This window comes from Hoplias malabaricus, chromosome X2 (assembly GCF_029633855.1).
Source record: "Hoplias malabaricus isolate fHopMal1 chromosome X2, fHopMal1.hap1, whole genome shotgun sequence".
Taxonomy (NCBI): domain Eukaryota; kingdom Metazoa; phylum Chordata; class Actinopteri; order Characiformes; family Erythrinidae; genus Hoplias; species Hoplias malabaricus.
Window position 1 is genome coordinate 23,749,862 of NC_089819.1, and position 16,196 is coordinate 23,766,057.

The following is a 16,196-nucleotide window of genomic DNA, read 5'->3' on the forward strand; positions in this document are numbered from 1 at the left end:
CCATAGCTCTGTATAACCGCTCAGGATCCATGGCTCTGTATAACCGCTCTGGATCCATCGCTCTGTAGAACAGCTCGGGATCCATAGCTCTGTATAACAGCTCAGGATCCATAGCTCTGTATAACAGCTCAGGATCCATGGCTCTGTATAACCGCTCTGAATCCATGGCTCTGTAGAACAGCTCGGGATCCATAGCTCTGTATAACTGCTCAGGATCCATAGCTCTGTATAACTGCTCAGGATCCATAGCTCTGTAGAACAGCTCAGGATCCATAGCTCTGTATAACCGCTGCTCCTCTGTTTGTTTGTGTAGGTTTGGGTTGCCTCCATCACTGAAATTACTCCTGAAGACATGAATGCTGAGGATGATGACACTGCCCCAGATCAGCTCAACTACATCATCACGCAGCCCAGTAACGGTCACCTGGCTCTGAAAACTGCCCCCACTCGACCCATCATGAACTTCACTCAGGCTCACATCGACCAGGGTCAGCTCATATTCGTACACAGTGGTAAGGAGAAGCAGCATTTATTTTACCTTCTCACACTGAGAAACGGGATGATCTGTCCTCATCTGTGATTCAAACATTCCTCTCTCCAGTCTCTAGCTGGGTATTTACAACATAAATAATATATGACTAAGAACATAAACACAAAGGGTAAAGAAGTTATGTGATGGGAGTTCACATTTCATCCTAGGTTTGATATAATCTAATCTAAATTAGTGTCGCAATCACACAGCTCCAGGGACCCGGAGGTTGTGGGTTCGATTCCCGCTCCGGGTGACTGTCTGTGAGGAGTGTGGTGTGTTCTCCCTGTGTCTGCGTGGGTTTCCTCCGGGTGACTGTCTGTGAGGAGTGTGGTGTGTTCTCTCTGTGTCTGTGTGGGTTTCCTCTGGGTGACTGTCTGTGAGGAGTGTGGTGTGTTCTCCCTGTGTCTGCGTGGGTTTCCTCCGGGTGACTGTGTGTTCGGAGTGTGGTGGGTTCTCCCTGTGTCTGCGTGGGTTTCCTCCGGGTGACTGTCTGTGAGGAGTGTGGTGTGTTCTCCCTGTGTCCGCGTGGGTTTCCTCCGGGTGACTGTCTGTGAGGAGTGTGGTGTGTTCTCTCTGTGTCTGTGTGGGTTTCCTCCGGGTGACTGTCTGTGAGGAGTGTGGTGTGTTCTCCCTGTGTCTGCGTGGGTTTCCTCCGGGTGACTGTGTGTTCGGAGTGTGGTGTGTTATCCCTGTGTCTGCGTGAGTTTCCTCCGGGTGACTGTGTGTTCGGAGTGTGGTGTGTTCTCCCTGTGTCTGCGTGGGTTTCCTCCTGGTGACTGTCTGTGAGGAGTGTGGTGTGTTCTCTCTGTGTCTGCGTGGGTTTCCTCTGGGTGACTGTCTGTGAGGAGTGTGGTGTGTTCTCCCTGTGTCTGTGTGGGTTTCCTCTGGGTGACTGTCTGTGAGGAGTGTGGTGTGTTCTCCCTGTGTCTGTGTGGGTTTCCTCTGGGTGACTGTCTGTGAGGTGTGTGGTGTGTTCTCCCTGTGTCTGCGTGGGTTTCCTCCGGGTGACTGTGTGTTCAGAGTGTGGTGTGTTCTCCCTGTGTCTGCGTGGGTTTCCTCCGGGTGACTGTCTGTGAGGAGCGTGGTGTGTTCTCCCTGTGTTTCTTCCCATGGTCCAAAAACACATGCTGGTAGGTGGATTGGCGACTCAAAAGTGTGTGAGTGAATGTGTTTGTGTGTGTTGCCCTGTGAAGGACTGGCGCCCCCTCCAGGGTGTATTCCTGCCTTGCGCCCAATGATTCCAGGTAGGCTCCTGACCCACCCTGATCCTGAAGTGGATGAAGGTTACAAAGAATGAATGAATTAATGAATAAATATCTAAAAATGTACTTTATAAGAGAAGGTAAAAACATCTTTAAATAAAAGTTGATGGAAAGATAAAGCATATATTTTAAGCCTTTTTTGGGCTTATTCTGTCAGTCCGATCATCAATACAATATCAAGACCTTTTTCTTCAGTAAGAAATCGACTGATTTCTGTGCCACTGTGAAGCAACTTATGCCTCTATGAGCAAAAAAGTTGTTAATTGGTTTCACTTTTTTTAACTGTATCTCAAGATCTTCAGCTAAAAAATGTAACGTGACACGTGTGTTGCTACAGAAGGAATCACAGGTAAAATATGTTACACATGTTGTACATTCACTGCATGATGATGTCAAATGATTTGAAACCTGATAAAGGTTCACTGTTGAGATAGAAATCTCCAGCTGCAGTTAGCTCTTTAGAAACACTCCCTTAAAAACAAACAGTCCCTTGGCTTTTCCAGGAGTCGACAGCAAACAAAGTTAGAACAGTTTATGCAACACTTACACTACAGTAACTCAACAAGCAATAAATGTTACCACCAACAAGCATCTGACTCTATTTATGAAGGTAAAGATTTATTACATTTTATGATTTATTGTATATTTTGTCACCACACATGGCATAAAGAATCATCTTGTTTTGTAGTCCCTGAGTGCAGTTAATGCTCAATAGAGTACACAACATTGACCACACAATCTCTGATACATCCAGAACACTTGGCGTCAGTATAATGGCTAATTTATTATGTGTGAATAAAAACGTCTGATTGCTCCTTTAAGCCCTGATCATATTTCTTTCTGAAAGACACATAACTGAAAGAGTAAATATAATGCCTCTAGCTTTGTGAATACAAATGTCAGATTTCTTAGTGCAAGGCAAGCTGTTTCCCATGCTACAGTGTGCTCTGCATTCTTTGTTGTGTTGCCCAGGTGCCATGGCTGGAGGCTTTAATTTCCAGGTGAATGATGGCGTGAACTTTGCTCCACGGCAGATTTTCAGTGTCACAGCACGAGCCCTGGTTCTCCGTCTGGAAAGGAGTGGCCCTCTCAGGGTGTTTCCAGGTAACCGTCTGGAAAACTTCTTGTGATCCTGTGTAATTAGCGTATAATCTACTCTAATTTGTCGGGAGTAAGGCATGAGCTTACACAAGAGCAGTGGTTTGTTTGGTCATCTTACATTCGGTATCAAAGTTGACGGCTGAACTGATTTATTCCTACAGTTCTGAACTCTTTTTATAGTAGAGTAGTGCTTTATTTGAATGCAGAAGAAACAGACAAATAATAAGCGTTTCCTTAGCGAAGCTTATTGTATTCTGTGTGTACATGTGTACTCAAAAACTATCACACTGCATCCAACAATAATAAACAGCTTTGTGCTGTATTTTATGCACCCTTGACACCCTGCAGTGGTTGATTCATGGTGTCTGGGTGATTTAACACACTGTTTAGTCATTTTAAAGCCTGTAGTCCATGTACCGAGGCCCATTTAAAGGCTGTCTCTGAGTGTAACATGTTTGCAAACAAACTGTGCTAAAAAGACTAGTGATTTCTTTATTTAGAAATTCTTAGTCATATGCCAGATTTAATACCCTGTGCTAAAAACAGCCACCCACACACTCCTTTGTCTGGGGCAATATTCAGAACAGCTGTTATGCCTGCTTTTAAGTGTTGTTTGGATACGTTAACATCAGCCTTGCTGGTGTAATCAACTAGGGTTTTCAGGCAACGTGTAGTGTTAGGTTCTGTTAGGCTGCTTCAACAGATGAAACCAGTTTTATAGCACGTCTAGCGTCATTTAACGACTCCTTGCTTGAACGGCAGTTTGCTCAGACACACGTGCCCCTCTCCTACACTGTGCCCTTGGACAGAAAGCACTCTCATGGGCAATCTCTTTACCCACAATCACCTTTGTTATATGGGTCAGTGCCTATACGGACAAATCAAACAAGCAGCCGAATAAAAGCCTGGCGCATTGCCGGTTTTTTATTTTTTTTATTTGCTATATAAATGTCTTTAGAATTACACTTTTCCTTTGTGTTTAGTCTAGTGATCTTAAGGAACCAGACTACTAGACTGAACACTATATTAAAGTATTTCTGTAATAACAGATGTGAACTCTGTGGCCTTGATGGAACAGAATAAAATATATCAGGATTATGATAATGTGCTGTCCAGGGTGTGTGTCTGCTTTACACCTAGTGGTTCAGAGTGGGCACCAGACCCACAGGGACAGTGATGAGGATCAGCAGTTACACCAGATGAATACCTGAATGAATGACAGTGTGAAAGAGTGATTACAGTAATGGCCCAGGAAGTACTGAACTAATTCTCGGTGCCTACCAAATGTTAGCTTTCCCTTTCATTCACAAATGAGTTGTCCTTGTTTTAGTGACAGTCCTTTAACAAAAAATCTTGTAATCTTCAGTATAACTATGTTTTTAATGCATTTGAAAACCTCTTCTTGAGGAAGCTTACTGTTATTTATAGTTACCATCCAGTAGCATGTGTGGATAAGCAATACGTCATTGGTTCAAGGAACTGAAGAGAAATCATGACCTAGACTTCCTTCCTCAAATAAGCCCACGAGATATTAACTGCATTTTTGGAAAATAAAAATCTTGGTGCATTTACCACATTAATGTTTGTTTGTATTAATGTGTTTATTGATTTACTGAAATGATAAATGGTGACCTCGAAGGCAGAGTACTTCTCCAGGTTCTAGACTGTGCCTGGGTGTGTTAAACAGACCCCTGGCACAGGATCTTGTGCTCTACTCCAGTTTGGTTGGTTCTTTTTTTCTAAAACAATTTGTATTTCACAAGCATCGAATGCCAAGTATGGAGTAAAGCCTCAGTTAACACAAACCTTTGACTTTTCCAGCCTCAGATGAACATAAGAGTATATAAGGTGCTGCCACAGAGAGCCGAAGCATTCAGACATCAAAGTGACAGAGCACACAATAAGGCGGTTGTGTTTATAGCCCGTGCCAGACGCTTGCTGTTGTTTTGACTGCATATTTAACTGCTGTAGTTCATCCAGGGTGATGTTTACTCTTGTTTCCAATCCAGGCTCTTTATCCTTCATTTCAAATGAGGTCCTCAAAGCAGTGACAAATGATGATAAAGGAGACGCTAACCGCACCATTCATTATACTGTTGTTAATCCTCCGAAATTTGGAAAACTGGGGAATGTGCAGGCAGACAAGTCCATAACAGAGATTTCCTCCTTCACACAAGACATGGTGAGTGCTGTAAAACCACATGCTCTATTTGCATGGAAGAGTGCAATGCAATAAATTATGAATTAGCCTCCATTCTGTGGGTGCCTCTTTTGCTGAAAGGCTGTGCTGTACATTCTGGGATTAGCTTGTGGGGGGATGGGCGGATGATCCTTTTACAAATTGCTTGCAATGTTGTGTTTGCTATCCTCGTGGTAGTTCATCAGACGGCTGTAATACAATCAGCGAAAGAAACTTTATAGTTGATATTGCGTCCCTTTCTCCAAAATAAGGACCACGTTTGGTAAATATACAATATAAATGACGATTATGCTAAATGATAGTGTGCAACCAATGCTTTGATTCCAGGTAAATGGCGGTGAAGTGGCATATGAGCAGCACATGGATTCAGTGTCATGGGCAGTGTTGGACAAGTTCATATTCAAGGTGTCTTCACCTCCTGCCAGCCTTGAGTCTCAGGTATTAGATATTGACATCTCCTACGAAAACGCTGGACCTGAACAAAGCTCTCTTCTTCTTAAAAACACAGGTAAATAACCTTCTGTTTGTGAACATTAATTAAATCAACTGATGATATACAGTCTTGTGGTTCTTCCTGAAGACAGAGCTGGACAATACGGACAAAATTTATATCACAAGATTTTTCTTTATTCTTATACACACCACACAGACAGTCACCCGGAGGCAACCCATGCAGACACAGGGAGAACACACCACACTCCTCACAGACAGTCACCCGGAGCGGGAATCGAACCCACAACCTCTAGGTCCCTGGAGCTGTGCAACTGCGACACTAACCTGCTGTGCCACAGTGCCGCCTATTCCCAAATCAGTAAAATCAAATATAAAAGATACAGAATAACTGACAAGAACCCCCACAAATTGATTTTTTGCCGATACTATAAAACGTCCCCCTATAATACTGTACATTTTAGATATACAGCCACCACCTTCTCAATAAATAGGGAGGGAGAGAGTGTGAGCCTGCTGCTGCTGCTTAAAAAAGTCATAGAGGAAACACTGAACTGACAGCAGCTTCATGTAGTGAAGTCCATTCGTGAAAGTATAAATAATGTATATCAAAATGTGGAAAATAAAAAATCATACCACCATTATTGAAAAATTTTCTATTGTGGTCTATTCTGATATTGAATTATAGTCCAGCTCTATATTGGCATAATGTAGGTATTCAGAACACTGTTGTCTAATTTGCAGTTTCGCTTTAGTGTTGTGTTGTTTCCTGTTTCATCAGGTGCTGTGGTTGTGGAAGGAGACAAAGTTGTCATTGACAAGATGATGCTGGATGGATCAAATCTTCTCACCAAGGAGCCAGAGTCCCGTCGCAATTCTTATGAAGTCTGGTACCAGGTCAAATCCTTACCTCAATACGGCATCATTATTGTTGGTGAGCGGAATCTCACAAAGGAGAAGCCCTACTTCTCTCAATTCATCCTGAACAAATACGGAATCACCTATCAACATGACGACTCTGAGACGACCCATGACCACTTCTCGTTTGACGTGTTCCTAAACCTGAAGAGCAAGCCTGCACAGCGTCCTGCAGATGACAGTGAAGTGGTAGAGGAGGCATTCAATATCACTGTCACTCCAGTAAATGATCAGCCGCCTGTTCTGAAAACCAAGGCTCCAAGTCTCAGAGTGGTTCAAGGGGATTCTGTAGCTCTTGAACCCAGCAACTTGAATGTGACAGACTTAGACAACCCTCCAGAGGAAATCCTCTACTCTGTGATCAGTAAACCTACCAATGGCTTCCTGGCTCTTGCAGAAAGCTTGAACATGTCAGTGGATGCCTTTTCTCAGGCCCAGATCAACAATGGTGAGGTATTCTTCATCCAAGATGGCAGCCCTGTGTCTGGGGTCTTCTACTTCAGTGTCACAGATGGTCATCACAGACCAGTTTACAAACTTTTTAACTTGGAAGTGATGCAAAATGCCATTTCTCTCATCAATCATACTGTGGTGGAGCTGGAACAAGGGAGAACGTCAGTGGACCTTACCCCAGCACACTTGGCTGCAGTGACCAATGGAAGAAATACGACAATTCACTATAAGGTAACTGTACCTCCGAGGTATGGTAGACTTCTTCTGTTGGACAATGAAGAGGTTTTAGCTTTTATTCAGGAGGATCTACAAGCACACAGACTGAGTTACCATATGATCGACCTTGCGTCGTCTCATGACAGCTTTGAGTTTACTATCTTCACATCTGAGACGAACCTGACTGATCAAGTAGTTAATATCACAGTCAAGCCTTTAGTAAGATGTGCAGAAAATGTAGGGATCCCAAATGGAATGCATGTTAAGCTCAAGGCCAGTTTTTTAAATGCTTCTGAACTCACTTTGATAAGCGGCAGTGACCCACTGTTTGAAATCCTGTCAGCTCCGAAGTACGGCAAGATTTTCCATGTAGGGTCAAGCAAATGGGGAAAAGAAGAACCTGTACGAACATTTACCTTTAGTGAACTACAACAAGGAAAACTGGCCATAGAGGTCAAGGCAAACCTAACTGGAGTTCAGGATTTGAACGACTCATTCAGGTTTATCTTAAAAGCTGGCAGACTCCAACCTGCTTATGGCGAGTTCGCCTTCAGCATTGTTGAATATGATCCTGCTCTCATGACAACAACAGTTACCCCAGCGTACACAACTGGTACAGCTTCACACAGCCACATGACAGTAATGAGTTCTGCCCTGCTTTCCATGTCTCCCTCAGTTCAGTCGACACTAAGGGTGACCAAGACAGTGACAAAGTTCAAAAGCAGAAATCGCTGGGGCAACTCGGACCGTAATGACGAACCTGGCACTACTCTCTCTAAACCAGCTCAAGGACAAGAGATCACTCCGGTGAGGAACACACCTTTGAAGGTTGAGTCTGCACCCCAGAACAGCTCCTCCAACCCCATGCTCATTATTCTTCCCCTGCTTGCTCTTGTACTTCTCATCATTGTGGTGGTGCTGGTGCTTCTCTTGAGGCGAAATCGGCAGAAGAAGCAGAAACCTTTGAAAAGTGCCTCTGTTCCCCAAACTTGTCCTGACAGCAGTTCCTATCAGTGGCACTCGGATCGGAACACAACAGTTCCTTTAGTGACCGTCACCCCTCTCAGCCCAAGCAACCCTGGCAGTCCTGCACTAATGAGAAACCAGACAAACAGTGGAAACTCTGCCTATGGGCAATCGGTGGCTCTCTGCTCCTTTGGGGACCTGGAGCCTGAAGCCTCTCAGTTCTGCAGGACCACTAACCCAACCTTACAGCACAATCAGTATTGGGTGTGACAAGGTCCAGTGTCTTTTTCAGAGCCTCTTTCCTTTTCCACAGTAAAGCTGAGGAAAACTGTTAATAATTGGTGAACTTGCGCACCAAAGTCTTGAGATAAGTCACAGTTTCTTCTGTCATCTATGCCGCTAATGGAGAACTAGAAGCTACCTTTAAAAACAAACTAAAATCTGATGAAAATTGCAGCCACAGTGTCCCATTTTCTCATATAAACATGATTATTTTCTCATCCTTAAAGACCCCCTTCAATGAAATCCATGGTTGAACATTTCCACTTTGAAACTGCAGCTCTCCAGTGACAGCCTCACACAACGGGATTCAGATAGCCAAAGTTTCTGATGTCACAAACTTAAAGAACAACTCCTGTCAGTATGCAGGGTGTGCCGCTTAAGCTGTAGGGCAATGGCAGAAGGGGTGGGTGGAGATAGAGGCAGGGCCTAAATGCATAATCACAGATTCGTACATACTGAATGATGGTGAAGGTGTGGAGTTGTATCTAAATCACTTCTAAGACATTAGCGGATTTGTTTCTTGGAAATAACACCTAAGAGAAGTTTTAACGAGTTTAATCAATGACTAGATTGGGACAGATTTGGATGGACACCAGGTGGGGCAATGCAAAAGAGGCACAAATGAAACAAAACGCTAATGCTACAATAAATCATTATTCCTAAGGCTACATGACACCTGCATAAGCCTGATTTAAACCTGCATTATCATTTGTGAAGTATTTGCAAAAACATCAGGGCTTATGTACATCATTATCCAAAAACTCAAACTGATCTACTGTGCTGACTGTGGTTATAATACATCCAACCATGTCCAGGTGGAAATGCCATTACACAGCTGCTGTCTCAGAGGCTTCCAGCACTGCAGGGCAAAAGAGGCTCAAGTCTCAGATTCATGACTGTGCTCACTGTTAGAAGCGGTTGCAATGATTTTAAACTCCATTTACTATAAAGTACTGGGGCTACTGTATTTTAAAGAGGAAGTCGTTACAGAAAGCAAGCAGGGTCATGTTCTGCCTGGGTCAGACACTTGGTTGAGGTTATTCCTCATTTAGAATGAGACAGTCAATGTGGGGACCCTTTATCACTTTTCAGTATTTGAAATGTCCTTGTACAGTGTTTCGTTGGTTTCAGGTTTGTGATATTTCACTCCAATTCTATTTTTTTGTTTGTTTGTTTGTTTGTTTTATTAAGTGTTGACCCTTCGTGTAACTAAGACAGTTGCTTTGGAAAATGTCTCGTACAGACGAACGTGCAGACTTGAGCTTGCTGGTACCTTTAGAACCACTTTACACGTAGCATTAACTTGTGTTTTGGTGATCAGATCATGATTTCACTCCACCACATGAAAAGCCAGGTGTCAGCAACCCCAAGGTTACACCGTGATCGGATTACAGTCTGATCATTGAAAATACAGCAACAGACAGCTCTGCTGAGAGAATAAAGAGAATAAAGAAATATAGGATACACAAGGCAAGAGTTACGCAGAAACTAAGTGCCTTCTTGGGCTCTGGGCTGATGGAGCATCCAAGTCGAGCCAAATTCTAATCAGATTCACCATGTATTTCAGTGAAAAATGTAAACAGAGAGGACGTGAAACAAGTTAATGCAGTGTGTACATAGTTGTTCTTAGGTCTATTTTAACAGCTTGGCTTTAGTCTGTGACTCTAAAGGGGGTTTCTGTGAAAGCCCCTAATTAAAATGGATGTGTTGCCTTTCAGTGTAGCTGCACTCTCGTATATCCCTTTCCCTGCTTGTGTCTCTACCTCAGGTATCTCCCCATCCCTCTTGAGTGCACTCACTTCTGGACGTTTCCTAACGAACACAGCATACTATTGGGTGATACACTGAAAACACAGACCTCGTTACGGTACTCTTCTGTGCACATATTTAACCTCAAGATATTTATTTATAGCGTTATACATCTAAAGTCACTATTACTTTCTTATGGCACAAAAAGAACATTTATTTAAGGTGAATAATGGTGTGTCTGTGTTAATGGTAATGATTTGTATGTCATTGTTTTTCACTGGTAGATGGTACAGTACACACTGAAAATGATGTTACTTTTAATAATGTTTGTGTGTTTGAATAATATGTCTTTGTCACAGGCACTGCGTTTTGGAAAGAAATCACTAACTATTACTTGAAAGGTACATGACTGAAATATGTTGAGCTACTGATATTTTGTGTCACTGTCTCTGGAGTCACTGTAATAATCAGGCATTGCCAAATTACTGATGCTACGCTCTCTAATTATGAATAAAAAGAAAACATGTTCGGTCACAGGTCGGTTTGCCGCATGTAATATTCCATATATTTGAATATATCATATTTCTCAATAAATAACGCATGTACTGCACTGAATCCAATTACCACAGTTGTTTTTCTGTAATCTTTGTATATCCATTAACCCATGTTAATTCAACATTTTTACCGGTGTTTTTCCAGTGTACCTGAACTCTTATTGGACAGCTATGACTCTCACAAATATAAAATGTGTGTATGATGTTAATATGTGCATAGAATCACATATAAATATCGATACAGGGTCTTTTAAATATTATGGGCCTTCTTCCAGACCTAGATTAAGCCTAAACCGCGACCTAACAGCATTTCCATTGGTGAGCCTTGGTATTCCAGGCTAGATATGATGCAATTAATATGATCAGAATATGAGCTAATTTCAGGTTGATTTTAAAGACTGCACTGCATGCACACTGCTTCCTCTTAAGGAAGTAGACAGCTTACCCCATGAAATCTGTATTGTTTAACCATCTGGATGTTCCTCTCTTCATTTGGTTGAACTCGTACTGCAGGGAACACGAAGACTAAAGGAAATGAATATCCTTTCAGGGTGTAATTGCTATGATAAGTCCCCTCTTGTGCTTAATTACTGTCATTGGAGAAGCTACAAGGTGCTACGTGTGCTATTTGAACACATCTCGATTGAATTTGGGGAATTAATCATAGCTTTCAAGGGACTTGGATCTGAGTGCGTGCTGCACGTAAATGTTGGTGCTGGTTTTTGAAGAGAGCAGGAAATTGTGTTGCAATGAGAATGAGCTTGCTAATAGTGGACAGCTTCTAACTTCATAGCTGGTTTAATGTGCCGTGGTTTGCGCGATCTGGTCGTACACTCTCATGTGAAAAAATGAGCCAAGACCAAAAGGCAAATGCAATTACTTTGAATGGTCTTAAATACTTTGTAGAATATTTTTTAGCACAGTGGCACTGCAGGTAATTTGGCTGCCACACGGCTCCGGAGTCTCAGGGTCCTGGATTGAACCTCACCTTATGTATCTTACAAAAATATTTAGGTGTGTGAGTGACAGTGCAATTGTCCACAGGTATGAGCCTACCCGGAATCACTGGGCCTAAGGCAGGAACACACCCTGGAGGGGACGCCAGACCTTCACAGGGTGACACACATTCACACATTCACTCACACCTACAGACACTTTTGAGTCGCCAATCCACCTACCAATGTGTGTTTTTGGACTGTGGGAGGAAACCCATGCAGACACAGGGAGAACACAACACACTCCTCATAGACAGTCACCCGGAGGATACCCCTACAGACAGAGGGAGAACACACCACACGCCTCACAGACAGTCACCCGGAGGAAACCCACGCAGACACAGGGAGAACACACCACACTCCTCACAGACAGTCACCCGTAGCTGGGCTCGAACTCACAACCTCCAGGTCCCTGGAGCTGTGTGACTGCGACACTACCTGCTGCACCATTGTGTCGTCCAGGGTGTATTAGTACCTTGTGCTAAATGATTCTGTATAGACCCAAGACTGACCGCGATTCTGATCAGTATGGGTTGGTTACAGAAAATGAAAAAGTCATGAGACATGACTTTTACCACTGCCCTAGTTGATGAACACAGCTCTTCATCCTTAGAGAGAGAAGGTTGTTTGTGGATTTCAGCTCAACATGTTAGCACTCCTGGCTCAGGTGGCTGAGTGGATCCTCTGGAGATTATGATTCACTGAAGAGAATCACATGCGGGGCTCATGGCTCCGTAATCAGCTTAGATATGATCTGATTCCGAGCTGGAGCTGTGCGACAGGGGAATCACTCTCCTGGGCAACGGATGCTTAATTAGATTCCAGTGTCATACCATGTGCCGGAATATTCTGAAGGAAAACAACAGATATTCTGGGACTGACTCATAATGTGTTAAACAGACCCAGTCCTCCAGTAGCAGGCGGGAGCATGTGTTCTCAGCTGTTGCTAACTCACCACATTATCATCATAACCACATCTCTAAACTCACAAGCCAAAATAATAATGTGTTAAGGGCAAGGTTTTCCACAGAGATGCGTCTGTGTTGACTCATCACTGGAGGTGGGTAGAGTGGCCTAAATCTGCGTAAAATAAAGTATTTTTATCTGGGCTAATAATTAATAATACAATAATATAAATAGGTTTTATTCAAAAAAACAACATGGAAAAAGTAGAAAAATAAACCTTGAAGAAGCTATAAATCATTTTTACCAAACAAAATATAACCAACTATATTTATGAAATAGGTTTTTAAAAATTGCAGTCATCCCTGCTCTGTTGTGTTCCTGTGTTGTGTGGGTGTGTGGGGGGAGAGGGGGCTGGGGGTTGGGTGGGTCCTGACTATTGAAGAACAGGGTAATAGGGGGCAAACAAAGTATGCAGAGCAACAGATGGACTACATATTGAAGTTGTAGAACTACAACATGCTCCTGTGTGGTCAGTGGAGCTCTAAAAATACACAATGAATTTTGAAATGAGGTCATTTTGATTCATGTACTTGAGTTAATGTAATTAATTGCTAACCACCTGTGTTTATATTCTGTGAGAAAGCCTGGTTCACTGTTAGCATCTAGTTTTTTTATCTCAAACTCACACTAGAGAAACATTGTGTTCGTGCTAACTAGAGGCTAATGTTGACAAGGATAAATGCATAAATGGAAAGGCATTCCAGATGATCTCATGTTGTCGTGAAATGCCCTGAATGCCAACCCAGTTGAACGTTTACCAAATTTGGGACTGTGTGGTGTTTTCAGTTTTGCATGTGTGGTGGGGAACGTGGTGCTAACATCTGAGAGCTAACAGACTGAACAAAAACAGTGCACCAGCACTCTCTCTCTTTCTCTCTCTCTCTCTCTCTCACGGTCTCTCTCTCTCTCAACCTCAGGTGACATTTCGTTTGCTCAGTGACAACTGGGTAAGTTTTAGAAGCTTAGCAACTGCCCTAAGGTTAGCTTTCAACATTAAAGGGTTCTATTTTCATTTGTGCAGTAAAAAACAAAAAAGCAAAAACACTGCTCCATGAACCTTTACTCCTTCCATTCCAGCTAGAAAAGAAGGAAAATTAATAAACATAAAAATATATACATAGCTGTACTGTATTTTTAATATTTAACATACCCTTTTAAACCTCGTGCCCATTCCACAAAGCTAAAGAGATGTTTTAGCCAAATCATGCTAATGCTATCAGCTGTGGATGGATAAACAGCACATGTCCCCTTACGGTTTGTGAACTGAGTGACTTTAAAGGGGACATTTTATGAAAAACTCGCTGTGTAAATGCATATGCACATTAATATATGGATCTGGAACGCACCCACAAACAGAAACAAGGGCTCCCTGTTTAGTTTTGTGATCTAAGTCATTTAACATTGGATAAAATGAGTTGTTCTGATTCTCTCCAGTCACAACTGAACACTGGGTTTTTTGTGAGAGCGCAAAGACAAGTTTAAACACAGCAAAACAGCCTTCTGCTTCTCGCTCCTCACTGCTGTGCACTCGGAGTCAGGGGGAACAGCGGGCGGCTCATTATCATTTAAAGGAACAGGCGCTGAAACTGGCCGTTCTGAACAGGGCTGTTTAGACACATAGGAAGCTGCTGCTGTGATTCTCCTTGTGGTATTTTGATCAAAGCATGTCACAAGTTTAATTAAAAACCTTTTTATAGAAAAGGGGGAGAATACGTCCCTTTAAGGTGCATCCATTGCGGATACAGATGTCCAACAGTCTGTAGAAAATCATTGTCAGCACATAGCTGCATGTAGGCCTATGGTCTCCAGGTCCAAACCCAAAGCTTAGATAGAGAAAGCGTATAACGCCTCCCAGGATGGGGACGTGATGAAGCCGAACTGTGTTCTCTGAGCTGCCGTGGTGTTTGCGAGCAAGAGAATACCATTCTACGTGACCTCACTACACAGCTGTTATGTGGCTGGATGCAATCACATCCTCATCACAGAAGAGTAGAAGCAGTTCCTGTAGCAAAACAGAACCATCAACCAGTTTAAAATAAAAGAAGGAGACATCAGCATCTTCTAGTTCTAATGAAGGAGTGACTCATATGAAGCAATGAGTAACAAAGCAGTGTGAATTTTAGCGGAACCTACTGACTCGAGGCACGCTCCATGACCATCTGACAATGATTTTCTCATGACTGAAAGTAGTATTATTAGCAAGAACCCATCTGAATGGAATTTCAGTGACTTGAGAATAGTCACATATTCAGTAAGTGTCACTGACCCCTTACAGAAACCACTAAAGTAAGAACCAGTCATGAGGCCTTTATAATAAACGTGTAAGGTTCCTTTACCAGGCGAGGGGTTTTTTCAGCTATGATTAGCATGTGTTACTTGACAGACAAAATATATAGCTCCTACTTTCTTCAGGTTATAGTGGATTTATTTATATTACAATCAAGAGACAACTGTATTTTTTTTTAATATTTGCAGGGCGATATTTACACAGTGGCACAGCAGGTTAGTGTTGCAGTCACATAGCTCCAGGGTCCTGGAGGTTGTGGGTTCGATTCCAGTGAGGAGTGTGGTGTGTTCTCCCTGTGTCTGCGTGGGTTTCCTCCGGGTGACTGTCTGTGAGGAGTGTGGTGTGTTCTCCCAGTGTCTGCGTGGGTTTCCTCCGGGTGACTGTCTGTGAGGAGTGTGGTGTGTTCTCCCCGTGTCTGCGTGGGTTTCCTCCGGGTGACTGTCTGTGAGGAGTGTGGTGTGTTCTCCCCGTGTCTGCGTGGGTTTTCTCCGGGTGACGGTTTCCTCCCACGCTCCAAAAACACATGTCGGTAGGTGGATTGGCGACTTAAAAGTGTTCATAGGTTTAAGTGAATGTTTGAGTGTGTGTCGAATGAAATGTAAAATATTTGCAATATTATCCCTCTTAATGCCATCAAATCCTCACGGACACCTTCCAGCATTGCTAGTGCAGCAGGGCGTGTAGAAATCACCCAACTGATAACCTTCATTTCAGGAATAAAGTGGGATAAATAGGTGGCCACAAAGTATCATGTTAATCAACCTCATCCGGTCTATAAAAGAGGTTAGAGGTGTTAACTTGACACATGTCGGGAACTGTGGCTTATGTTTTCTTGAATGGTTTGACCTCACAGAGTGGTCACGTTTCTCTCGTACATCCAGTGGAAGAGAAAGCTGTGGCTTTTTGAGTCTTGGCAAAGTAACTGCAGGGCACATTGTTATTGCATGAGCCACATGATCAAATAAGGGCTGTGTAAGGGCTGTGTAATAATTCAGCTCGGGGAATGTGGCTCAAGCACAGAATCAGTGTCTAAATACAAATTTGAGAAAAGAGGTCACAGTCTTCCACGGAATACTCCACGGAGCCCTGGGGCATTCCCGACGTCCTGTTTGCATTTTTATTGTTACTGAATAAACCTCACTGTTCTCTGTGGAATCCCCCACCACAACAACAGAGGAGCAAGTGTGTGAGTGTGCACTGTAAAAATATGAACTTATACCTGCCAAAATATTCAAATAACCTTCTTGTTTCTTCACTCACTGTCC

The 16,196-nt window shown here is 42.9% G+C and overlaps 1 protein-coding gene across 1 annotated transcript in view; it reads left to right on the top strand.

Moving 5' to 3' along the window:
- Nucleotides 1–10,702, top strand: part of LOC136677349 (chondroitin sulfate proteoglycan 4-like) — a 33,004-nt gene extending 22,302 nt beyond the window's left edge. The window contains exons 6-10 of the mRNA XM_066654876.1: nucleotides 314–512; nucleotides 2,767–2,898; nucleotides 4,905–5,077; nucleotides 5,423–5,603; nucleotides 6,327–10,702. Coding sequence (XP_066510973.1) covers nucleotides 314–512; nucleotides 2,767–2,898; nucleotides 4,905–5,077; nucleotides 5,423–5,603; nucleotides 6,327–8,368 — 2,727 coding nt within the window. The 3' untranslated portion in view covers nucleotides 8,369–10,702. The remainder of the gene's footprint in view (nucleotides 1–313; nucleotides 513–2,766; nucleotides 2,899–4,904; nucleotides 5,078–5,422; nucleotides 5,604–6,326) is intronic.
- Nucleotides 10,703–16,196: the final 5,494 nt, after the last annotated feature.